This window comes from Chaetodon trifascialis, chromosome 3 (assembly GCF_039877785.1).
Source record: "Chaetodon trifascialis isolate fChaTrf1 chromosome 3, fChaTrf1.hap1, whole genome shotgun sequence".
Lineage (NCBI taxonomy): Eukaryota > Metazoa > Chordata > Actinopteri > Chaetodontiformes > Chaetodontidae > Chaetodon > Chaetodon trifascialis.
This window is the reverse complement of record NC_092058.1, coordinates 3,288,250-3,309,238: the sequence shown is the minus strand read 5'-3', so window position 1 is coordinate 3,309,238 and position 20,989 is coordinate 3,288,250. Positions and strand designations below refer to the sequence as shown.

Genomic DNA, 20,989 nt, shown 5'->3' with positions numbered 1-20,989 from the left:
TTAAACACTTCCTGTGGAGGACGATGATAATCTAAATTTAATACACTTCTAGGTCACAGCAAACTGGCTAAGCTGTCAGAAGAATGACAACCAGAACATGTATTTAGCATCTGCGGGTTTTTTGACAAATGGGACAATCTAAAGGCTTATTTCCCAAATGTCATATTGTGAAAAAAAGCGGTACATGCGAAGAAACTGATCCGTCACCTCAAAACTACCCAAAAGTTTAAGTGTGAATGTATTTGCAGAGACAATGTACGACTCCTGCAGCAGGTGGAAACTAAAGGTTTTCCCTCACTTTGCTTCAGTTCTATAAAACATTATTGTGACAGTATTGCCCTAGTTTTATTTCTTCACTTCTGTTATGTCTGACTTGTTTATCTTACATATTTAATCTCTTTATATTCTATTTTATTTCTCTTAATCTTTGTACTTTTACTCGTCTCATTGCTGCATTTGTAGTTTTGAAATGACAGAAGCACCTTCTCACTATGCTTTGAGAGGTGCTGTATGAACTAAGTATAATAATAATAATAATTATAATAATGATAAAAGAAAAAGTAATTGTATGAGAGAAAGCTTGTATGATTGCAGTTGTATGTTCTTCCAAAGAAACATTTTTTTTCATTCATTTGCAAAAACAGATTGAAGACATTCTTAAAATGAATAACACTGTCGTTGTTTTGTTTTGTTTTTATTGTATAGTCTAAAATGAGTTCATCCTTATGGAACTGCAAGAGTCACCGCGGATCAGACTGAGCAGCATTACAACTACCAGCAGTCTTTACTGCCATCTAGTGTCTGCTATCATGAGGTGCAGCATGAGGATGATTATGCAGATATCAGCTGTTTTTTTCTGGGGGGGGGGGTTTGAGTTTATCTCTGGATGAATACTAAAACTTTATCTCTTATACATTCATTTTTATTTCTATTTGTGTTATTGTTTACAGTACACAGCTGCACTCAAACTAAACACACACATATTGCTTTATTGTTCATTTCTGTATATTTATTCACCTTTATTCACTGTATGTATATCTATACAGACATTTTTCTTTAAATCTTTGCACTGGTTGAATAATAAACTGCACGTTGTTATACTGGATTTTTGCTGTGACAATAAAGTCTGTTAAATTGAATGCATAACATTCATCCTTCTACTGAAAAAGTTTTAGACTTTATCACTGCTGGTTTTCCCAACTGTAATTATTGAGCTGCTGTTCAGTTGTACTATAGATGGATACATAGATGTCCTGTAGATCTGCACTGATCCAACAAATAAAGCATACAAAGCCCTAACAATTGACAGTAATTATGATGAACAATAAATAAAACACAGCCCTACGAAACACATGCATGCACACACGCACAGCACTAAACAATCCCATCCCATCACAGGTGTGTGGAAGATGTATTGGACGACCCCTGTGGCAAACAGAAACAACCTCTGGTGTTAAGTGGCCTGACTGCAATAGATACAAAATGACTGCTTTTATCAGTTTAGCTTACACTTCTAGAAGCTGAAGAAAAGGATGAGTCAGGTCTGCCAGGAGTATCTGGATGTTCACTTGCTCCCAGCATTTTCAATGCAGACTGCAGCAGACGAGCAATCGGAGTTTATCTGTGCTTAATAAATTCAAAAATGACCATACCACGCTGTTATAAAGCCATATTTGGGAATTGGAATTGTTGGTTTCTTTGTAGATAAAAGAGCTTGGTCTGTACCAGCTCTATATGGAAAGTGTCCTGAGACAACTTCTGTTGTGATTGGCGCTATACAAATAAAATTGAATTGAATTGAATTGAATTGAATATTTTTATGTACTTCTCAGCAACATACATCTAAAGTCTACATGCAGCTTCAGATCCTTCCACCATTCTATATAAGACTTTGATCAGAAATATGTGGAGCTTTAATAATGAATTTCACTGGGGGCTTCTGCAGCTGCATTACAGGGGAAGCAACCAAACTGGTGCTTGGGTCAAATTTCCACAGTTATTAATTTATGATATATAAAATTTTCAGCCACACATGCACGTGAGAACACTTTGTATCTCACTGTAGTCTTTTTATGTGTCATCGTAGTATTTTTGTATATTTTTGTAGTCATTTTGTGTCTCTTTGTAGTCATTCAGCATGTTGTTCTAGTTTTTTTTTTTTGCATCTTTTTCTCGGCTTTTGTGTCTCTGTGGTCATTTGTGTGTGTTTTTGTTTTATATATTTTTGTACTTGTTTTGGCTCTTTGTTTTCTCTGTGTGGTCGTTTTGTGGATCTTTGTAGTCGTCTTGATCAAACAGAGGCTCTAGGCCTGTTCCAGGTGAGCCAGTTCAGTAGTCCACCCATGCATGAAACGCAATATAAATGTAGAAAAGCAAATAAATACATTCACTGGGCTAAGCAGTAAATACAGATCACACACACACACACACACACACACACACACACACACACACACACACACACACACACACACACTGAGCACAGCAAAAACAAAAGGTTTTAAGCATGTAATCTATCAGTTGCTGTCCACTTACACATTCTGCTCTTAGTCAATAACTTCTGATGTCACCGACTGATTGGATTTATCGATTTATTGATTTATTGATTGTTGGACTAATTTCCAGGTTTCCTGCTGATTTTAGCTGATTGTCTGGGCTTTTTTGCCCCAGCTTTCGCTGCATCTTACTTTTCTTGCTGATTTGATCAAATAGTTATTTAATTCTTTTTATTGATCATTTTCTTTTAGATTTAATGTTGTTTTTAAAATTCACCCAAATTGGTAAATCAGTGTCTGGTCGATCGATTGACAGACACTTGTTCACTCTGGTCCAGACTTGAATATCACATCAAATCCTGGATAGATTGGCACAGCGTTTGGTGCAGACGTTCATGGTTTCCACACAACGAATCTGAATGGCTTTGTGGTGGACAATTTGGGCTCAAAATGAAACGACTGGACAAATATTGATCAGTGCAGACCTCAATGTTCCATAAAGAATTCAGTGAAATTTTATGTCATGTTTAAAATCGCTCCTGATTTACTATATTGTCCTCTGAAAAGCAGAAATTACAGTTGTTCAATACTGCAGCTGTCAGTGGTGACGTGAAATGTTGATGATTCACTCAATTTACTTCTCAATAGAACAAGGCTTTCAAACTCAAATTATGCAAGGGTCACTGGCCAAATTGTAGGGGGCCAAGGGGGACCGCTTGAACACTCAGCTATCAAAGTAGATAAATGAATCATGAATGAATGAATGTATGAATGAATGAGTTACAGTCAAGTCAGGTCATCTTTATCTGTATAGCACATTTCATACACATGAAAACTCAATGTGCCATACAGTAAAATGTAGAAAACAAATAAACGAGACAGAAATCACATATGAATACTAATATATAATATATAAATCCAAAAACCTGAGAGACATGAAATATTTTAAGACTGCCTTTTAATAGAACATAGAGTAGCTGCAGATCTCAGGTCAGCACCATAACACCTAAACACACCTTCACCTGATTCTGTATTGATTCTAGGCACATTCAGCTTTATGATCAGGGAGGGATCTGATTGGGTTATAATTAGCAAGATGCCCAAAAATATCTACAGGAGCCAGGCCATTAATGGCCAGTTTCAGACATAGCTGCCATCTTCTTGTGTCTTTTTAATGTTTTGCATGACAAACATTGACAAAACGGTCAGAAAAAGGTCTGTAGAAAATGTATCGTGAAGCTGGAGTAATGACTGCTGATAGATGGTGAGTTTCAGGGTTTGCAGTGGTTGTGTAGGTGGCGTGGTGGGAAAAACAGGGCTGCTTGTTGTAAGAGAAACCCACACAAAGCTGGATCAGCTGACACGACGCTGGACTCAGATACGGCAGCAGCGGCCTCGTGGAGACAGTTGCCTTGGAGATCGGCGCACGTCATCCCGTCGCGGTTGCCATGGCCCTCCTGACGTCAAAGCCCCTCGCAAGATGCTCAGGAAACCCCCTGGCGCGGTCGCCATGGATACTGGCGGGGGAAGGGGTGGGGTTTGGAGGAAGCGGAAGTGTCAGAGCAGGCGGAAGTGGTACTGCCCTGAATACCTTGAGCAGCGAGCGGAGGACGGCTTGATAAATTCCCATCGTTCAGAGAATAAAATCGGGATACCTAGTACGCTCGAAATGTGAGTTCACTTGCTTATCACTCGATTATTGACTTCTGTACAGGATAAGGAGGGTCTTTCGAGGTGGACAGCAGCCCCAACGGTGGCCCCATTCCCTGCCTCTGCGGCGGAAGGTGCCTATTGTGGTTAGGGGCTGGGTGTGAGGATTTAGGCCGAGTCTTGTGGCCGAATGGCGTGTAATAACCCACAAAACACCTGCTATGACATTGCATGTGCTTTTTGTGCTGTCGAATGTGCTTTATATCGTTGATTTTGGAGGCCCAGACTCCGGTCGATGCCATGCGCGGTGCGCGTTGACCGTGTCGGGGGGGAGAAGCAGCACCCAGGTTTGGCCATTTTGACAGCTTAGCAGCCGTGGCCAGGCCGTCGCAAGAGCAGCCCAGACATGTTAGCAGCCAGTGCTAAGTACATGACACGATAGAAAACTTCAGGCTACTGCTGAGCTGCTGCTATAGCCGAACTACCGACATATCTGGCCTCATTATCTGCAGAACCAACAGCACAGCGTGTTTGACGATGTCTTTAGCTCAGATCCGTCATGGCGTGATGTTAGTGAAACGATAGAGATGCTAACACACCCTCCCTATTTCCCGGGAGTTTCCCCGCAAACGCGACTGCATTTTTAATAACGCTAACTTTCGATATCATGTAGCTGCCAGGGACGGTTGTGAAATCGAACAGATGCCGTATTTAATCCTCTATGTTTCAGCTCACAGCTCGGTGTTTGCCAATGTTGGATCGCCATTCAGATTGAACTGGGTCAGGTCCCGTTAGCGGCTAAGCTAACTGTTAACGGCCGTGCAGTGACGTTCTGTTAGCATGCTAGCTGGCGGTAATCTATCTCTCCATCTTAAAATTCCGCAGGGGAATGCGACAAGGAGGGCGTAGCTGTTCGCAGGCTGACTAAACGCCAGACCCTAATAATCACGGCCTGGAGCCTCCTTTAAAGCACTCATGTCAAAACGTTTCCTGGGGCGCTGTTTTTTTGAGCTGCTCGGTGCGTCTCGGCCGGGTTGCTGGTGAAAATGGTGTTCACAATTTTTCTCTGTGCGCATAAGCCTGTTAACCTCAATAGTTAGCTCGGCGGTTGGGTAACAGCATTGCTAATGTTATGTTGGTGGTGTGCCACACGATCGGAGCTGATCGAAGAGGCCGATTTGGATTAATTTTAACCATTGTGCAAACCGCTGCGGCAGTCGAGTCAACAGACGCTTCCTAAATGCGCATGTAACCGCAATAAGCGGCACTGTACCAAATGCTAAATGCTAACATCGGGATGCTAAAATGTGCTAAAAGCAGACAGATTAGCCTCGAAGGCGTAACACGGTTGTCGAAATGACAGCACTGCGTGAATGCCACATGCAGCCTGAGCATTTTCAGGATTCACGGTCCATATAACTCATTCTTTCTTTCTTTCATTTCTCTCCTCTGCACATACTTTCCTGTCTGTGCTTATTAATATCCCGTCAAATTCAGCGTTCAAGGGAAAAACCCGAGTAAAGTCAACGACCGCATTAAAGACACGTCAATAAAAATATATCTTCTTTTGTAGGAATTTAGTCCATTTAATGGTCACATAGCATATTATGAACCTGAGACCACTGACAGATGAAAATAAGATTGGAAAAAATGCACGAAAAGGGCAGCTAATATTAAATGTTTGTCAGTGTAGTAAAATACAATAAATTACAATTTATAATCAATCATTGTAATTGCTTTTTCATAAACATGGTGTCTTCATACAGAATTAAACACCGTCTTGTCTGTGGTTATATCATCATTATTATTACTATTATTATGATTAAAAGTATAGCATATAATAACCTGTTAAAAGTACACATCAGGTGGATTTTGGCAACAGCAGGTAAACCACCGTTCACCAATACCTTCAGTTTACTAGAATAATACAATGTGATTGAAAAGCACTGCTGACAGATGAAGTCCTTCCCCTCCAAGAGCAGAGGCTGTCAACATATTTTAGCTGAAGCAAGCAGTTATTTTCATCACTGATTGACTGGCTGTTTATTATCTTGATTAATCAGTTAATAGTTTGGTCTGTGAAATGTTAGAAACGGTTAATACACTCTTTGTTTTGTGCTGCTGAGGCCAAATATTGAGCTATTTGGTAAACTGTCATATGAGGCATGGGAAGCCAGTGCATGTTCTAGTTTTGGGCATTTTGTGTGAAATTTACTTAAATGATGTATTGGTTATCAAAAACTAGCTGCTTTTTCTGCTAAATGATGACTTATGTTTAAGATCTAAGTTACATGAGGATGTCAGTTATTTAAAGTGGCCCAGTGTACTATTATTCTGGGGTTAAAAATCCATGAAGTAAACACCACCTTTCCCATAATCATTATTATAACTGGTTTGGTGTTTCAATACAAAATCAGCTCTTACATGTACAGTTGTCAGTGTGTAATGTGATTAAAATCCCTTGTAATCTCTGATCAAGAACTGAAACTGACCTTGTAGCGATGCCCCTTTGAGGATTTGGTCAATCCAGAACAACCAGATTTGCCTTAAATCATCCTCAACACAACATTGTGGACTTCCGGCTTCTTCTCAGTGAGTGTTGTGATAATGGAGGAAATGGGTGTCTGAATTTATAATGATCCCATGCACTAATGGTTTCACCATTTTGGTTTTTTGGTAAACAAATGGAACGGCACTCAGTATCAGCAGATAATTGATTTTGTGATTCAGCCTTTAATTCAGCACTGGAAATGTGCCATCGTTGAGAGGCCAATAATTACTGAGGACTACAGGAAGTAAAAAAGAGGTCAAACTTTGAGAATGATAAAAGTTTGACCCCTACTATCTTTTCTGTCATGAGGTCTGGGCTCACGCAGTTGCGTCACAGTTGACTGTTTGTTTTCCAACAACTTTGTCTTAAATATGAATTACATTGAGAAAATGTGGTTAAATTCAAGCCGTCATTTAGTACAATAAAATATCAGATAATTATCTCTCAAACAGAACATTCCCCATCATACTGAGGCAATTTCTTTTTAAAATATACACTATATTGATAATTTTTAGTTTTTAAGAACACATTTATTTCATTTAGGTATACTACATCGCTACAGTGATTGTTTGCACAAGAGCACTTCCAACAATGAAGTTCATTGGATGTAATATACAGTTATTTTGATTTCAATGCTGATCATCGCAACGCAACTGAAATTTTTACAAATTCAGCAACATTTAGAGAAAATACCAGTTTTCACAAGTCAGCTAAAATGGAAGTTGCTTGGGTAAAATCAAATTGTGGCTAAAATGTTAATTGATAAGTTAAATAAATAAACACAAAAGTCCAGTACCTTTGTAAAGCGCTCCTGCTCTGTGGTTCACAACATGACCCATAATCTTCAATCAGAGTAGGAGCTACCATTGTATGGCAACCTCTGTGATGGTGGACGTGTTGATATTGAGTGGTGGTCAGTATTGACTGACGATTGATTTCAGGTCAGGCTTGAACCAGTGATTGATTGATCGTTTATCTGTTGATTATCTTTGAACAATTAAATTGACTGACCGGTATTTTTACACATGGAGAAAATGGCTCTTATCTGACACCATTAATTCAATGGAAGATAACATTTAAGCCACAGTTGAAGCACCTCTTTTGAACGTCATGATGGGTACGCTTAACCTTGGTGCACCAGAGCCACCATAGAACACACTGTGTACATAACAACGATCGACAGGTGTTTTAACCGGCTGCAACTTAACAGCAGAGAGGGCCTAAAGAAGAGAAAGCTGCTGTTTGGGAAACAAATTTCTTGATACCTCATTTAGTGTTTTGCAAGAAGATATATTAAAGCAGACCTGAGGAAGGATCTTTGTGACTGTTGTGCTTGAACCAAGCAGTGCACGGTGGCATGAAGCCTGGTGGTGGCATGTCCTGCTGTGTAGATGCTGCTTGTGAAGGTGGCAACACGACCATCAATGCAATAAAACAAAAATCCAAGAGGAAAGTCTGCGGCTGCTTCTCTTTTTAGAGGGGCGCAATCTAAGAGACTTGTTTTACAGCATGAAAGCGCAAAAAGCCGAATCCACACAAACAAACATAAATGTCCTACAGAGGTGACGTTACGCCTTGGTCCAGTCAAAAATTGAAACATGAAACACGAGAGAACAATAAGGGAAAATACTAGCTGATCTAGACTTTTCCAGATACTGTGTAACCTGCCAAAGGTGCTTTTACTCAATGATAGTTAATTGTTTTTTAGATAAATGACATTTGGTATCAACAAAGCCTAATCATATCTGCAGTTTGTCATTTTTGGACACCTCATTTGGAATGATTTTGCTCATTTATCAATATTATGTTGAACTTTTACCATCTGCTCTTTGGAGCAATGGAGTTCAATTATGGCATAGCCTGCTGTTTTCTACTGGTTTGGATTTTCTGACAGTCAGTCATGCTTTCAGTATCACATCAGAATTTGGTATCCGAGGCAACATTAGTAATTAGGGTCAGACTGGAAACTGATCTGATATCTGCCACTAACATATCCAGGTGAAGATGCAAATCCCACAAGAAATAGCAAATAATACAACTTCAGTTGAAAAAAAGGATGTAACTGATACAAAAAAAATCTTTGAACGACACTCAGTACTCCATTGTTCATTGTAATTGTTGTAGCTTATACCTCTTTTGCCCTCCGTAGGGAAACCCCATCCTCACCCCTCTGCTTCCACAGGGAGGCCAGAGGTCAGGTAAGCTTCAAGGACACTTGGACACAACTAGGTGGTGGTTGAATTTCCCTGTGGTGGAAGGGTGCTCACTCAGCTCAGCATCCAGACCGACGGGTGCAGATGTGAGGGGAAAGACGGATTGTGGTGGGGGTGTATTAACATATTTCTCCTCCCATGCGATCATCTGTTAGTTTATTCCTTAGCAGCTTGAATATAGAAATATTGCAAGTTATTGAAGGAAATTGGATGTGCAAGTGTAGACGCTTGAAGCCAAGTGTGGAGAGTCTGTAGCGTCATGTGTAGATATAAAGGAGACACAGGCGAGGCTGTGGCCTACTTAGACCTACAGATTCATCTGGAGAGCAGAAAGCCCTGTGGGACGAAGTAACTGGGAGCAGCCTCTTTGCTGGAATTGAATTGATGGAACAGTTCAGCATCTTTATACATGTTTCATCTTTTAAAACGTGACCCAAGTCCAACTCTGTACCTGTCCCACTGTATGGTTTTCCCCTCTGTTGTTTCTTTCCCCTCCTTCATCAAGCTAATTCTGTACCTCCGGCCCTCAGATCTTGCACACTCGTACTTCACTCACGTCTTTCTGTCTTCCTCAGTGGTTCTCTCTACTTTCCCCTGTCCGTCCTCCTTTCTTGCCTGCCCCAGCTGGTAAATGGAGAGCTTCAATGCTGAAGTCCAAACACTAACTCTGCCTTGCTGTCCCTTGTTCTTCTCCCCTGCAGCCTAAAAATGGATAAGAACGACCTGGTGCAGAAAGCCAAGCTGGCAGAGCAGGCTGAGCGCTACGACGACATGGCGGCTGCCATGAAGGCCGTGACAGAGCAGGGCCTGGAGCTCAGCAACGAGGAGCGCAACCTGCTCTCTGTCGCCTACAAGAACGTGGTATGGCATCTATCTCGAGGCTTTGGTTTCTTGTCGTGCTGAACAGACAGCTCGTGATTTGGTTCAATTTGCATTCAGTAGAATTTTATCTCATAAAACTAAGCTGAAGAATAAAAATGCCTAAATAAGAAAATACACGTATGGAGTGATATCAGTGGTTAATGCTGCTGCTGAGTTGGATTTTACAACACAGAAGTCCACAGTGTCCATGGAGACAGAGACAACATAGAAGCCGACTGACTCTAGAGAGCAAAGATAGTCCTGATTATATGCAGTCAAACGTCTCAACTTGAATAAAGAGTTGTTGTTTCTCTGAGCTGTATGGCGCTGTGAATAAATACACGAGCAAGGACAGGAAATCAAGACACACTGAAACTCCGGGGAAGTTTGGTGCTGTCACGATAAATATCATTGACTTCTTGCAACTTGAAAAAACAAGGAAAAAAAGTGATTTTTCAGCTCCGCCATGTGCATTAGCACAGGTTTGTTTTCCCAAACATTGTGCCACGATTTATTGTTACACCCATAACAAACACCGTGGTGCATATCAAGATAATGATTGAACACCTATGGCAGTGAGGACCGTCGCCCTCTGAAGTCTGCTCTTTCTGAAATAACTGCCAGATTTGTCTATGGAAACATTTCCTGTGGTGGTTTTAGGGCGACCGCACATCAGGCACCAGCTGCAGCGTTCGACTGTATGCTTTAATTTATCCTCTCTTGGCTCATCACTTGCTAAAACGCCATCTTTGAAGGCAGAGCTGCACTCCAGTGTGTGTTCTCATAGGAGGCAGAGATTTGTAATACAAAACAATCTGCTGTCGCCTGATGCTTATTCATAGCACTTACAATCTTTGCATTTAGCTTCTTTTCAAGTCGTGCATAGTCTGTCACTTGCTGACCTGCTGTAAAGATTTTTTAGTCTTAACTAGAAAAGCACACATTATGTAAGAGCAGCCTGAGGTTTTCCAGCACTGCTGCTCTATTTCTCATTGAGTTTTTCAGATTTTTTTTTTTAAAGCTTGCCAGCATTGGGTACCACTCAATACTTCTTTTGTTGTATTTTTCACCGTAACCCAACCAGGAGGACAGACACTCTGTGGCTATGTTTAGTGAAGACAGGGAAACGGCATAAACCGCAGTGATCTCACATGATAAGGAAGCAGGCTGTTATGCTCGATCACATTCTAACGCTCAAATGAACAACGTGGGGTTTGTATTTAGTCGACGACGATCTTCAGCAATTCAGGGTTCAAACCTCTTACGGTCAACAGAAGCAGATAGTTTTAATGGCATGGAATTAAAAAGCAGAGATACGTGTTTTTGGCATGTGTGGCGCCTCCTGAAGGTCAGACGCAGTGCTTTCGTATAAATAATGCGTGAACATGTCAACAAGGTGAGTGATGATGGCACAAATGATCAAAAAAACTAAAAGGTTAAAATGAGTTACGGCCTAATTCCTGCAAAGCCCCTGAAGTTTATTGACTGATGGAAGCCAAAGGATGATGGCCAAATTGGTGTTAATTCAGTCAAAATCCACAAAATAAATGTCGTAAATTAGCTAAAACTCCATCGTGGCAGACTTGTATGATGATTTATTTATTTATTTGAGATGTTGCACATCATTTCTAGTTATGGACCAAAGTTTATTGTCTCTAGCTTGTTCCAGGTAACAGCAAGACATCTCAAAATGTTGTCTTTTAATGTCAGTTTCTGGGTTGACGACGCTTTTGTTTCCTTTAGGTGGGGGCCCGTCGCTCGTCCTGGCGCGTCATCTCCAGCATCGAGCAGAAGACGGAGGGGAATGAGAAGAAACAGCAGATGGCACGCGAATACCGTGTGAAGATCGAGGCTGAACTCCAAGAAATCTGCCAGGACGTGCTGGTACGGAGATGGATGGGAAAGGGCATAAAGGGAGTGAGGGGGTGTGAAGATGGAGAGAGAGAAAGGACAAGATGGGTGGTGGTGATTGGGCGGGAAGAGCGGGACAGAAGGTAGAAAGAGGGAGAGGGAACGATGGAGGAGGAAGCACACTGGAGCTCTTGGCTGAGGATGGAATAACAGTCACATGGCGCTAACTCGTGGAGACACTAATAATGTTGCTAGCAGCGGCACTGGCAGCTGTTTAGAGTTGTCAAACAAAGATTTAATTTTCCTCTGCACTTTGGTATCTGCTTCATTTTTTCTGTTCAGTAGATGCGGCGGCGAAAGCTTGACTGGAAAGGCAGCAGAAGTCATGTGAAGTCGCCTGTAGTTTGGGGGGGGCGGCAGTGGGCTGCCTGGATGTAGATTCTAGAGCAACATGGGGCGTTTTTAAGTGAATGCGTTCAATGAACTGTTTGCACTACATCTTATTTTCTAAAGTGGCCACTGTCAGCTGAGGCCTGAGCAGGTGTTCACACTGTAGGGAAAAAAAAATGGTGTGGGCACACAGCTACAGATAAGAGACGAGAAGATGAAATATGATCCAGGAAGGCCATTTTGAGCTTTACATCCAGGAGTTTGAAGGCTCACCAGGTGACAGGATCTGACAGCGACCATTCATTTTTCAGGTGTGACGTAAACTGCATATTACAGCAGTGTCACTGCAAAGCAATGCTCCACCTGGAACGTGAGTGCATTTAATTGGTCGACGCGCTGCACTGCCAGGGGACGTTGCATTGTGGCGAAAGTACATCCAGGTGCTGGGTGACTCACAGCGGTCTGATTGAAACGACTGAGGTGGCTGCAGCTTGTCTTAATTCGCTGCTGGTGGTCTGAAATCGAGCGCTTGCCGAGGTCGCCAGGTGGTTTTTGTGTGTACCTTCTCTGCGCAAAGAAGCCTCAGTCCCTGGTTTTTTGTTGTTGTTTTGCTATTTACACCTTGTCTGGACTGGATGTGACATATTTTTTAGTCGTCCATCTGTCAGAACACTTGTTTTTTAGGCTCTGTATCCGATCAGGAATTCTTTGATCGGTGCCTGAAACATGACGAACAGGGTTAAACGCTGGTTGGCTGGCATGTGCTGCTTCTGGGAGAGAGAGAGAGAAATACAGTGAGGAAAACTCACAGTTGAGAAGCAGTGAAAATGTGTGCAGTTATCTTTAAACAGTTAATGTCAGAGTTAAACAATGGCTGATGTAAAGCAGCCTGACATGATGGGAGCTACACTGAGTCAAAGTCTCACTCAGCTGCTCAAACCCAGAGTTCAAAGATGCTGCTGTCGAAAAGCGTTTTGGAAAATATCTCGTGTAGTTTTTCATCAGGAGGCCTTTGATAGCTCTGGCCGTCATGAATAACCCCTGCAGTGCCAGGTCCTGACTCGGCTACAACACGAACTGCTCAAGGTCAAAGCAGACTCAGATTTTTAGCGCCTGAGCAGACTTCTAATAATATCTTCAAGGTCAAACTGGAAGCCTCTGCAGTGATGTGGTGCTGTAGGAATGAAGGGAGGGAAGGACGGGTGGAGACACGCTGTCCTTAAAGCAGCAGGAAGCCTGGGAGCTGTGATGCGTCTGCAGGACAGAAAATATGTCAGGAACTTAGACCTAGAAGAGTTACCAGCTGATGAAAGTAACAGCAAAAATCGAATCTTCTCCAATATACATTTGTTTTATTTTGAAACAGGAAACTGGTTGTAGATATTTTATTGTTATACATTCGAGCACAGGTGTTCACAATAGAGTCGTAAACAAAAACGGCACTGAAAAATGACAGTCCAGTGAACATATAAATTAATATATTTGCCGTCAAAGTAATGAATGAGTAACATAGAAGGCGCTCTTATTTCATAAAGCTTGTCATGGCGGACCACCAGAATGGGCGCAACACCCCCACAACCTGGTGCCGACTGCTGGAAACCAGAGTGATGACTGTGCCTGTCATCTCCTACCTAACAGACCTGACTGCCTGCTGTGTCATGCTGAGTGGAAGTACAGATGGGTGAAAGTGGAGGAAAAATCTTTCTGAATCAGTGTGGCAGAATGGATGGTGGTCCTCAGGCGGGAAACCCAGGGGTCACAAGTCCTTTTATATTGCAGTATTGGCATAAAGTCAGATGACTCATTGATTGACTTCATTGCCCCCAGTAGATGAATACATTGATTCAAAGCTATTTGATTTCACACAAGTAGCTTCTTTGCTCCTAATCTGCTGCTGTTTGTCAGCCATACTGTAAGAGGTCATTCACAGTTGATGAGTTGGTCGTTAATCTGGTGATTTCCGCCTGGTTTAGTGTCTGCATGACATTCCCGGGCCAGGTTACTGAAGTGAGCAGATTAAAGCAGGCTCTCTGTGGTAGAAAGTTCTTAATGAAATCACGGAAACAAAGCTGGTCTCGAGATTTCACCTCAGTCTGACTCCATCCCTCGATGGTCAAAGGAGTTCTTTCTGAGAGCGTGCAGTTGATCAGTTACAGTCTATAACTGCTGTTTTCCATTCATCTTTTATCACTTTAAAGCTTCTTTTGTACTGTTACTTTGCCAGAACCGCTGCTCCAAATTGTGGTTGGGGACCTCTGGTGCTAATTTAGCCTAGCTCATAATGGTACCACAGCTGGTAACTGAACAGATCTGCAGAGACCGCTATAGCTGTGCCACTTTTAACAGCAGGGCACGTTCAGGCGAGATGCTAGTCCAGCTGCAACACAGGTACCCACACAGTGACCCTCTTCAGGGTCACGAGGGCCAGGTTATACAAGAAAAAGAAGTGCAAAGTCGGAAAGTTGTGGAAAAGGTGAGGGGAGAGGGATTTCCGAAGCTATGCCACCACCTGACAGGCACTTCTGAAGAAGCATCCTGGCAGCTGAAGTGTGCTTTTACTAACTGCCAAAGACCGCCTGTCCTCTGCAGCCCATTACTAGCTGCTCATGGCTGGTTAGCTCAGACAGTCGTGAGCATACATGGCGTCAACCATGCTAGCTGCACCGAGTGGTTATGGTCAGTGTCCCTTGTGTGTCCTCCACATCATCACACACTTGATGGCCTTGATACATCACCTCATGTGTCCTTCACAAATGAAAAACTGAGGTGAAGTGGTTCATTTGTTACTGATGGTGTTTGAACACGTCTCAGGTTTGGTTTTAGCAGAGGCTGCAGTATAGAGACGTGTTCGTGAAATCATTTGTAATCAATGAGGCTGTGTACTTGTGCACTTTGTTTGTGTGTTTCCCAGCCGTTGCGCTATGAATGCAGCACCCTCCGGCCTGTACGTGTTTAAAAACCCTTCTGTTCGTCTGTCTGTTTCAGAACCTGCTCAGCGAATTCCTCATTCCCAAAGCAACTCAGGCGGAAAGCAAGGTGTTCTACCTCAAAATGAAAGGAGACTACTACAGATACCTGTCAGAGGTGGCCTCTGGGGACTCGAAGAAGGGTGAGTGTTGGCATTTTAGCCATTAAAAGTCGACTTCTTCTCTCACTGTGCTTACAGTGTAAGAAGTACGATGATCCTTCCGAATTAAAGGTAGAGCAAGCACATACAGTACTTATCATTGGGGATACTCAAGCAGCAGCAGCCCTGAACTCGCCGGGATTCAGTGTCTTGCTCATGGACGGCTGAGCTGAGAGTTGTTTGTTGACGAGGGGCCTTGAACCCACTTAAAGGGAGGATTCCTTCGTCAGCGTAGCACCTCGCTAATCAGTGCGTTTTTACTGCTCAAACATAAAGTCAGTTTGCTGTGTTGCTCAGAGTAAATACTCCCTTTTAATAAACAGAACATGGTAAACCTTTTCACCACTTCACCGCAGTAAAGAAACCACTTGATTACCAAGAGCTTGAAGCTCGTTTTTAGTGAATGATCCACTGATGGCGAGTCTGAACCAGCCGACATCAGAGGTGAATGATGAATTCTTCAAACATGACTAGTTAGGCTTCATATGTTCTTAGAGAATTTAAGGAAGTAGTCAAATAATTGTAGAATAAGGCAGGTATTCAGAAGATGGCCCATCATCCAGCGTCCTCGTTGCACTGTGGTGCAGGAAATGAAAAGTGAGCGAAAGACATTTTCCTCGTGAGTCTTCTTCAGTAAGAGGACACTGAAGACATCAGTGTTTATGGGAGCAGTCTCAGCCATGATGTCATGTGCTCACATTAGTCACACCAAGGTTTTACAAGTGACTGGCAGTGAGACCGACTCGTAAAACTGACACTCAGCCTTCAAATGGTTCTGTGCAGATCATCAGGGATCACAGATGAATTACCCAGTCATTCACCATGCTGTGCTTCTGTCTGATCACACTGACCATTTTAGACATTTTCTACACCAAACAACTCATAGATTATTGTCCATTTCCTGTCCGATACTTTGGTTTATGAACAAATGCCTGCAAGCTCAGCTGTGCTAACATGCTAAGCTAGGATGGTGTATTTGGTAAACATTATGTACCTGCTAAACATCAGCTAGCTGCCATTGTGAACATGTTAGCATGCTAACGTTAACATTTAGCTCAAAGCTGCCAGTGTGGCTGTGGACTCCTTGTCTTCTTTGTTCCCATATACCAAATAGTTGACAGGACAGCTTTGACTGCGGGTCACAGTGAACGGGTCCTCCTGTGAAGGCAGTTTGTTGATGTGTCGTTGATATTTATGTTTGAGTGAAATGGAAGTGACTGGTGTCTGTTTGTGTTGTAAAGGCACGGTGGAGAACTCTCAGAGGGCCTACCAGGACGCCTTCAACATCAGCAAGAAGGACATGCAGCCAACACACCCCATCCGGCTGGGCCTGGCCCTCAACTTCTCCGTCTTCTACTACGAAATCCTCAACTCGCCCGAGCAGGCCTGCTCTCTGGCCAAGCAGGTGAGTGTGTGACACTGTGTTCATTCATGACAGAGCCCTGAATTTGAATGTTTTATGGTGATGCAGGTCGTGGACAGGTTCCTCCACTGAACAAATGCCAGTTAGCAGTCAAGGTGGAGGACTATCTTGCAGGCTGCTGAGCTGCTGCTGTTGGACAAGATTGTTAGATATCAAAGCGTCAGAGGTCTGCAGTGACTTCTAGCATGTTTGGAAAAGGTGTGCGGGCGGCGCCCACGATCAGGGCGACTCTTCATGTGAAAGTGGACCTGACAGAACCACTCGAGTCGTATGGAGCAGCAAAAGTCAAGTGCACCTGAAATGAAAGCTTTCCCTGAATCCAACTTGATCCGACAGCAGTAATTTAAAATAGCTCAAAAGGCAACTACACGTGACGGATCACAAGCTGCACTTTTACTCGAGAGCGCTCCAGAAAGCACGCGCAGAAATGGAACCAGGCGAACCCAGTCTGCGTGAGAAAACGTGTCCCGTCAGCTAACCTTCCCATTCCTCCCCGCAGGCTTTCGACGAGGCGATCGCCGAACTCGACACCTTGAACGAGGACTCGTACAAAGACAGCACGCTGATCATGCAGCTACTAAGGGACAACCTGACTGTGAGTATGCAGCCAAAGATCATGTGTCTCTACACGCTGTGCGGCGTCCTAAAGGTGATCAGAGACTACAGCAGGTGGAAGTGTTTGGAAGACTTGTTAAATATTCATATGATTAATCTGACTGCACACAGTTGGTGATAGATGCTGAGCTTCAGTCAGCAATGAGGGCGGCTTCTGAGGAGCCGTTTGGGACAGAAGAGTGAGACACATGAGACAGACAGACTTCTGTTGTGGTCTTTTCACGGGCCTCTTTAATAGCAATGCTTTCTTGACGAAAACAGACTTTTCTCAGGAGCTCCTGCTTGTCTGCTGCGCTCAGAATGAAGTGAAACAAACGTCACGAGTTGTCACATCCTCGTTTACGCTGACGGGATGACCCAAAGACATTTCCTCTCTCTCTCTCTCTCTCTCTCTCTCTCTCTCTCTCCATTTCCGCAGCTGTGGACATCAGAAAACCAGGGAGACGAGGGCGAAGGCGGCGATGGCGAGAACTAGAGCGCACTTCACTGTTAACCCATCCCCACTCTCTTCCTCCTCCTTTTATCTCCCTTCCTCTTTCTTCTCTTCTTCCTCTTCTTCGTACACATAAACAGCCCGTTCATTCCCTCGTCTCACTTTTTCAAGCCCAGCCTCCCGACTTCCCTTCTGTATAACCAACAGCATGAATAGTACCTGACCTTCACAAATGGAAATTTAAAGAAAAAAAGGAGGGGGAAAAAAGAGAAACTACTCCATCAGCCCACCATCCCTCCATCCCTCCTCCCACCCTCCCCTGATGATGGCACTCCAGGGCGGCCAGCGGGAGAAAACCGCTGGTCAGTCTAGTCTTATAGCGCACGGAGGGTTTTTATCCAAACCACAGATCATGTCTTTGGAGCCCACGTTCCCCCGTTTTTACCCTCATTTAATCTTCCTCCATTCCTCCTGTTCTTCCCTCACTCCTCTTCCCTCCCTCCTAACATCTCAGTACGTTCTCTCACCCTCCCCCCTCCTCCCCCCCGCCTCTCTCTAGCGAGTTAATGCATTTATATAGTTGTCCATCCCTTCTCTTTTGGCTTTTCTTAGTGTACTGGCGAATGGCTGGTTTTATTCCACTTTAAACAAAACAAAAGGTTATTAAACTGTCCGTTTATTTTCAACAAACACTGTGATGCTTAGTTTTTCCTCCACTTTGCCACCAGGCTCTCGTTTGAGGGCAGAAACAATATTGAGCTGGGAGGGGGGGGTGTGTGAACAGCAGTGCGATTCTGCTGAGGTTTATACAGAAGGGTCCTCCTAACAAGGCTGTATTGTGACACTGACAAATCTAAAAACAAGTGTTTTACCTGCTGTGTAATCAAACACTCACCGTTTTTATTTCACTTTCTAACTGGGACCCCGACTCTTTCGTTCGACGCCATTCTGCATATTTCCAGTAAAACTGATTCGAAGCACGATGAGAAACGAAAAAGCAAACATTCCACCTGAACGTTTGAGCAAACTTTTCACCACAAACGGGACCCACATGCTTCCTCGGATCCGCCTCCCGTCGCGGCGCCGCTGCGCATCGGTCGGCTGCCCCGACGCTAATCCCTGAACACGTCATTTCCCTTCGCGGTTGCGTTTCTCCTTTTCTGTGTGTGTATAACAAATCAAACTCTTCTTTCCAGTTTTTGAAAACTGTAAAATTGTAAAACATTTTTAGAGCTTAACTGTAAATCTGTCTTTTGGAAAACGAAACGGTTTGTCGATGTTGTTCGTTAACACCTGCTTGCAATGAAACCCTTGAAGCCGTTACAGTCAGCTGCTGTTGCTTTGGCATTTTTGCCCAGATCATTTTTTGGTACCCCCCACCCCCCATGCCCCTTAACTGCTTGTACAGATGAATCCAGAAAAGCCCCACGTTTCCACTCACCACCCAACGCTGTGATTGCCAACAAGGATGCATGCCGACATTTACCACCATATAAATCTGCTGCGAGCGCTGAGCGGGGAATCACACACCCTGTGGATCCACGCTTAAAACTTCCTGCTTCCTGTTTTCCAAATCCTGAACGGTGGCTTGGCCAGGTATCGTTCCTGCATCGACATCGGCTAACTGGCCCGACGCGTCAGGTGGTTTGTGACACAGAACAGGAAGTCCACCATGTTTGGAAAAGATCAGGCACTTGTTAAAAGAAAATACTTGCAGGTGATTGGACGAGCCATCTATCGCAGACAATCACGGGTTAATTTCAACCAATCAGACGGTGATGTTGGAGTGAGAAAAGCCTTCAGCGCCGCTCTTCCTCCTCTCAGTGAAGATTTAACTTAAAAACCAGAATGAAGCAGTGATTTTTAAGTGTCACTGAATTTGTAATTTGGATCACGTTTGATGTTTTCAAACATATTTCTGTCAAATTGACCATATAGTTTTTTCAGATTGGATCTTTTACAGCGTGAACATTTGAGATGGAAAATTCAGCCCGATGGCACGACGTTGTCCGTGTTCACATCCAAAACTAAACTTTGGCCCCAAACTTCGAAGAATATCAGCCGACCGGCAAGTCTGCCAGGCGTAGAAGTAGTTCAGGAAATATTTTTCGTCTCCACTCAGTGTCACAATAACCTTGTCATGAACCATCTCGACATTCCACTCTGTAGGTGTAGAAAAGTCATGTGTCTCAATGTTTTTTTTCTTTTGCTGGGGACAAATGTTTTCATGCACTGAAGTTTAAAAGGTTAAAAAAAATCCTCCCTGCCGCTCTTTTTCTCGTTAGCTGAACAAAAAGGCAGTTATTCTACGCTTTCTAAGGAAAAAAATGATCCCATGCAGTAGTGAATGTGGCACCGAGCCTGTCTGTATATCTGGTATCTCAAATCATTTTGTTTTTACTGACCAGTATTCTGCTTAAAATAAAAAGGAAAAAAAAAAAAATAACCCAAAAAAAACGACAAAAATTTTTTCTTTTTTTTTTTTGCTTCTGTGACGGTTTTATTGCTTAGCGCGCACGTGGTTGTGAAAATTTAGACTTTAGAAGCTCAAGGACACCAATAAAAATGAGAAAATGACAAAAAAGAAATCCCCCTCGACCCCCCCACACCCCCACCCTGGCTATTGACGTAATATTAGATTTGTGTATGTCTTTTAAAAAAAAAATGCAGCTCTAGTTTCACCTTACATGTTATAAACAGGACAAAATGTAAAAGACAATTTAAAGTGAAATAAAGGTTTTATCAGTTCCGAATCAGCCCTGTTCTGTTTATTATCACCTCCAGCCTGTTAATGCTGCATGTTTTTTTTTTTTTAACATTATCTCATTGAGTTTTCTGTCTGACGACGCAGGAGGTCGAGGCTTAGAGCAGCAGGAAGCATTTAAAACACACTCAGGTGTCGATGTGTGTGCTGAGCTTTTGGGTGTGACGTTTGGGACAGAAATGCAAATATTCAGCAGGATAACAGAAGGCTGTTGAGTTCTCCGGGACCGTGTTTGGTTTCCAAACTGTTTTATGCAAATGAGGCGAGATGCAAATTTTTCTATTCTCTTGTGTTTATCGCAGAAGGCGGAGTGAAAACACGTCTGCCAAACGACTCGGGTTAGACGTCGGCCTTCTTTTTCATGTCACGCGACGACTTCCTTCACCTTTCGTTGAGTTCAACACCACGAAGGCCTTCGAGGAAAGCTCGTGTGTGTCTATTCAAAGCTTTTACGCTCAGTTAAGATGGAAATGAGGGTTAGGTTTGTGTGTGATGGCTGGCAAACTTCTGCTTGTGCCTCAGTCTGAGGTCAGACAGCTTCAGGCGCATATGGAGTTTCGCTGGCAGAAACAAGGTTTTACGGTCTAGCATGAATCGAAATCTCATTTTTCACACT

At 43.1% G+C, this 20,989-nt stretch overlaps 1 protein-coding gene across 1 annotated transcript; it reads left to right on the top strand.

The window, feature by feature from the left end:
- Positions 1-4,027: 4,027 nt before the first annotated feature.
- Positions 4,028-20,362, top strand: ywhaba (tyrosine 3-monooxygenase/tryptophan 5-monooxygenase activation protein, beta polypeptide a). Its single transcript, XM_070959925.1, has 7 exons — positions 4,028-4,166; positions 9,611-9,770; positions 11,514-11,654; positions 14,997-15,120; positions 16,380-16,543; positions 17,061-17,156; positions 17,595-20,362. Exons 2-7 carry the CDS (start codon positions 9,618-9,620, stop codon positions 17,649-17,651), a joined length of 735 nt encoding a protein of 244 aa, XP_070816026.1. The 5' UTR covers positions 4,028-4,166; positions 9,611-9,617; the 3' UTR covers positions 17,652-20,362.
- Positions 20,363-20,989: the final 627 nt, after the last annotated feature.

Excerpts from the sequence above, each read along its gene's own strand:
- ywhaba (XM_070959925.1), top strand. The coding sequence starts at position 9,618 with ATGGATAAGAACGACCTGGTGCAGAAAGCCAAGCTGGCAGAGCAGGCT. Across the intron at positions 16,544-17,060 it reads CCTGCTCTCTGGCCAAGCAG|GCTTTCGACGAGGCGATCGC; the intron begins GTGAGTGTGTGA and ends TCCTCCCCGCAG. Across the intron at positions 17,157-17,594 it reads TACTAAGGGACAACCTGACT|CTGTGGACATCAGAAAACCA; the intron begins GTGAGTATGCAG and ends CCATTTCCGCAG.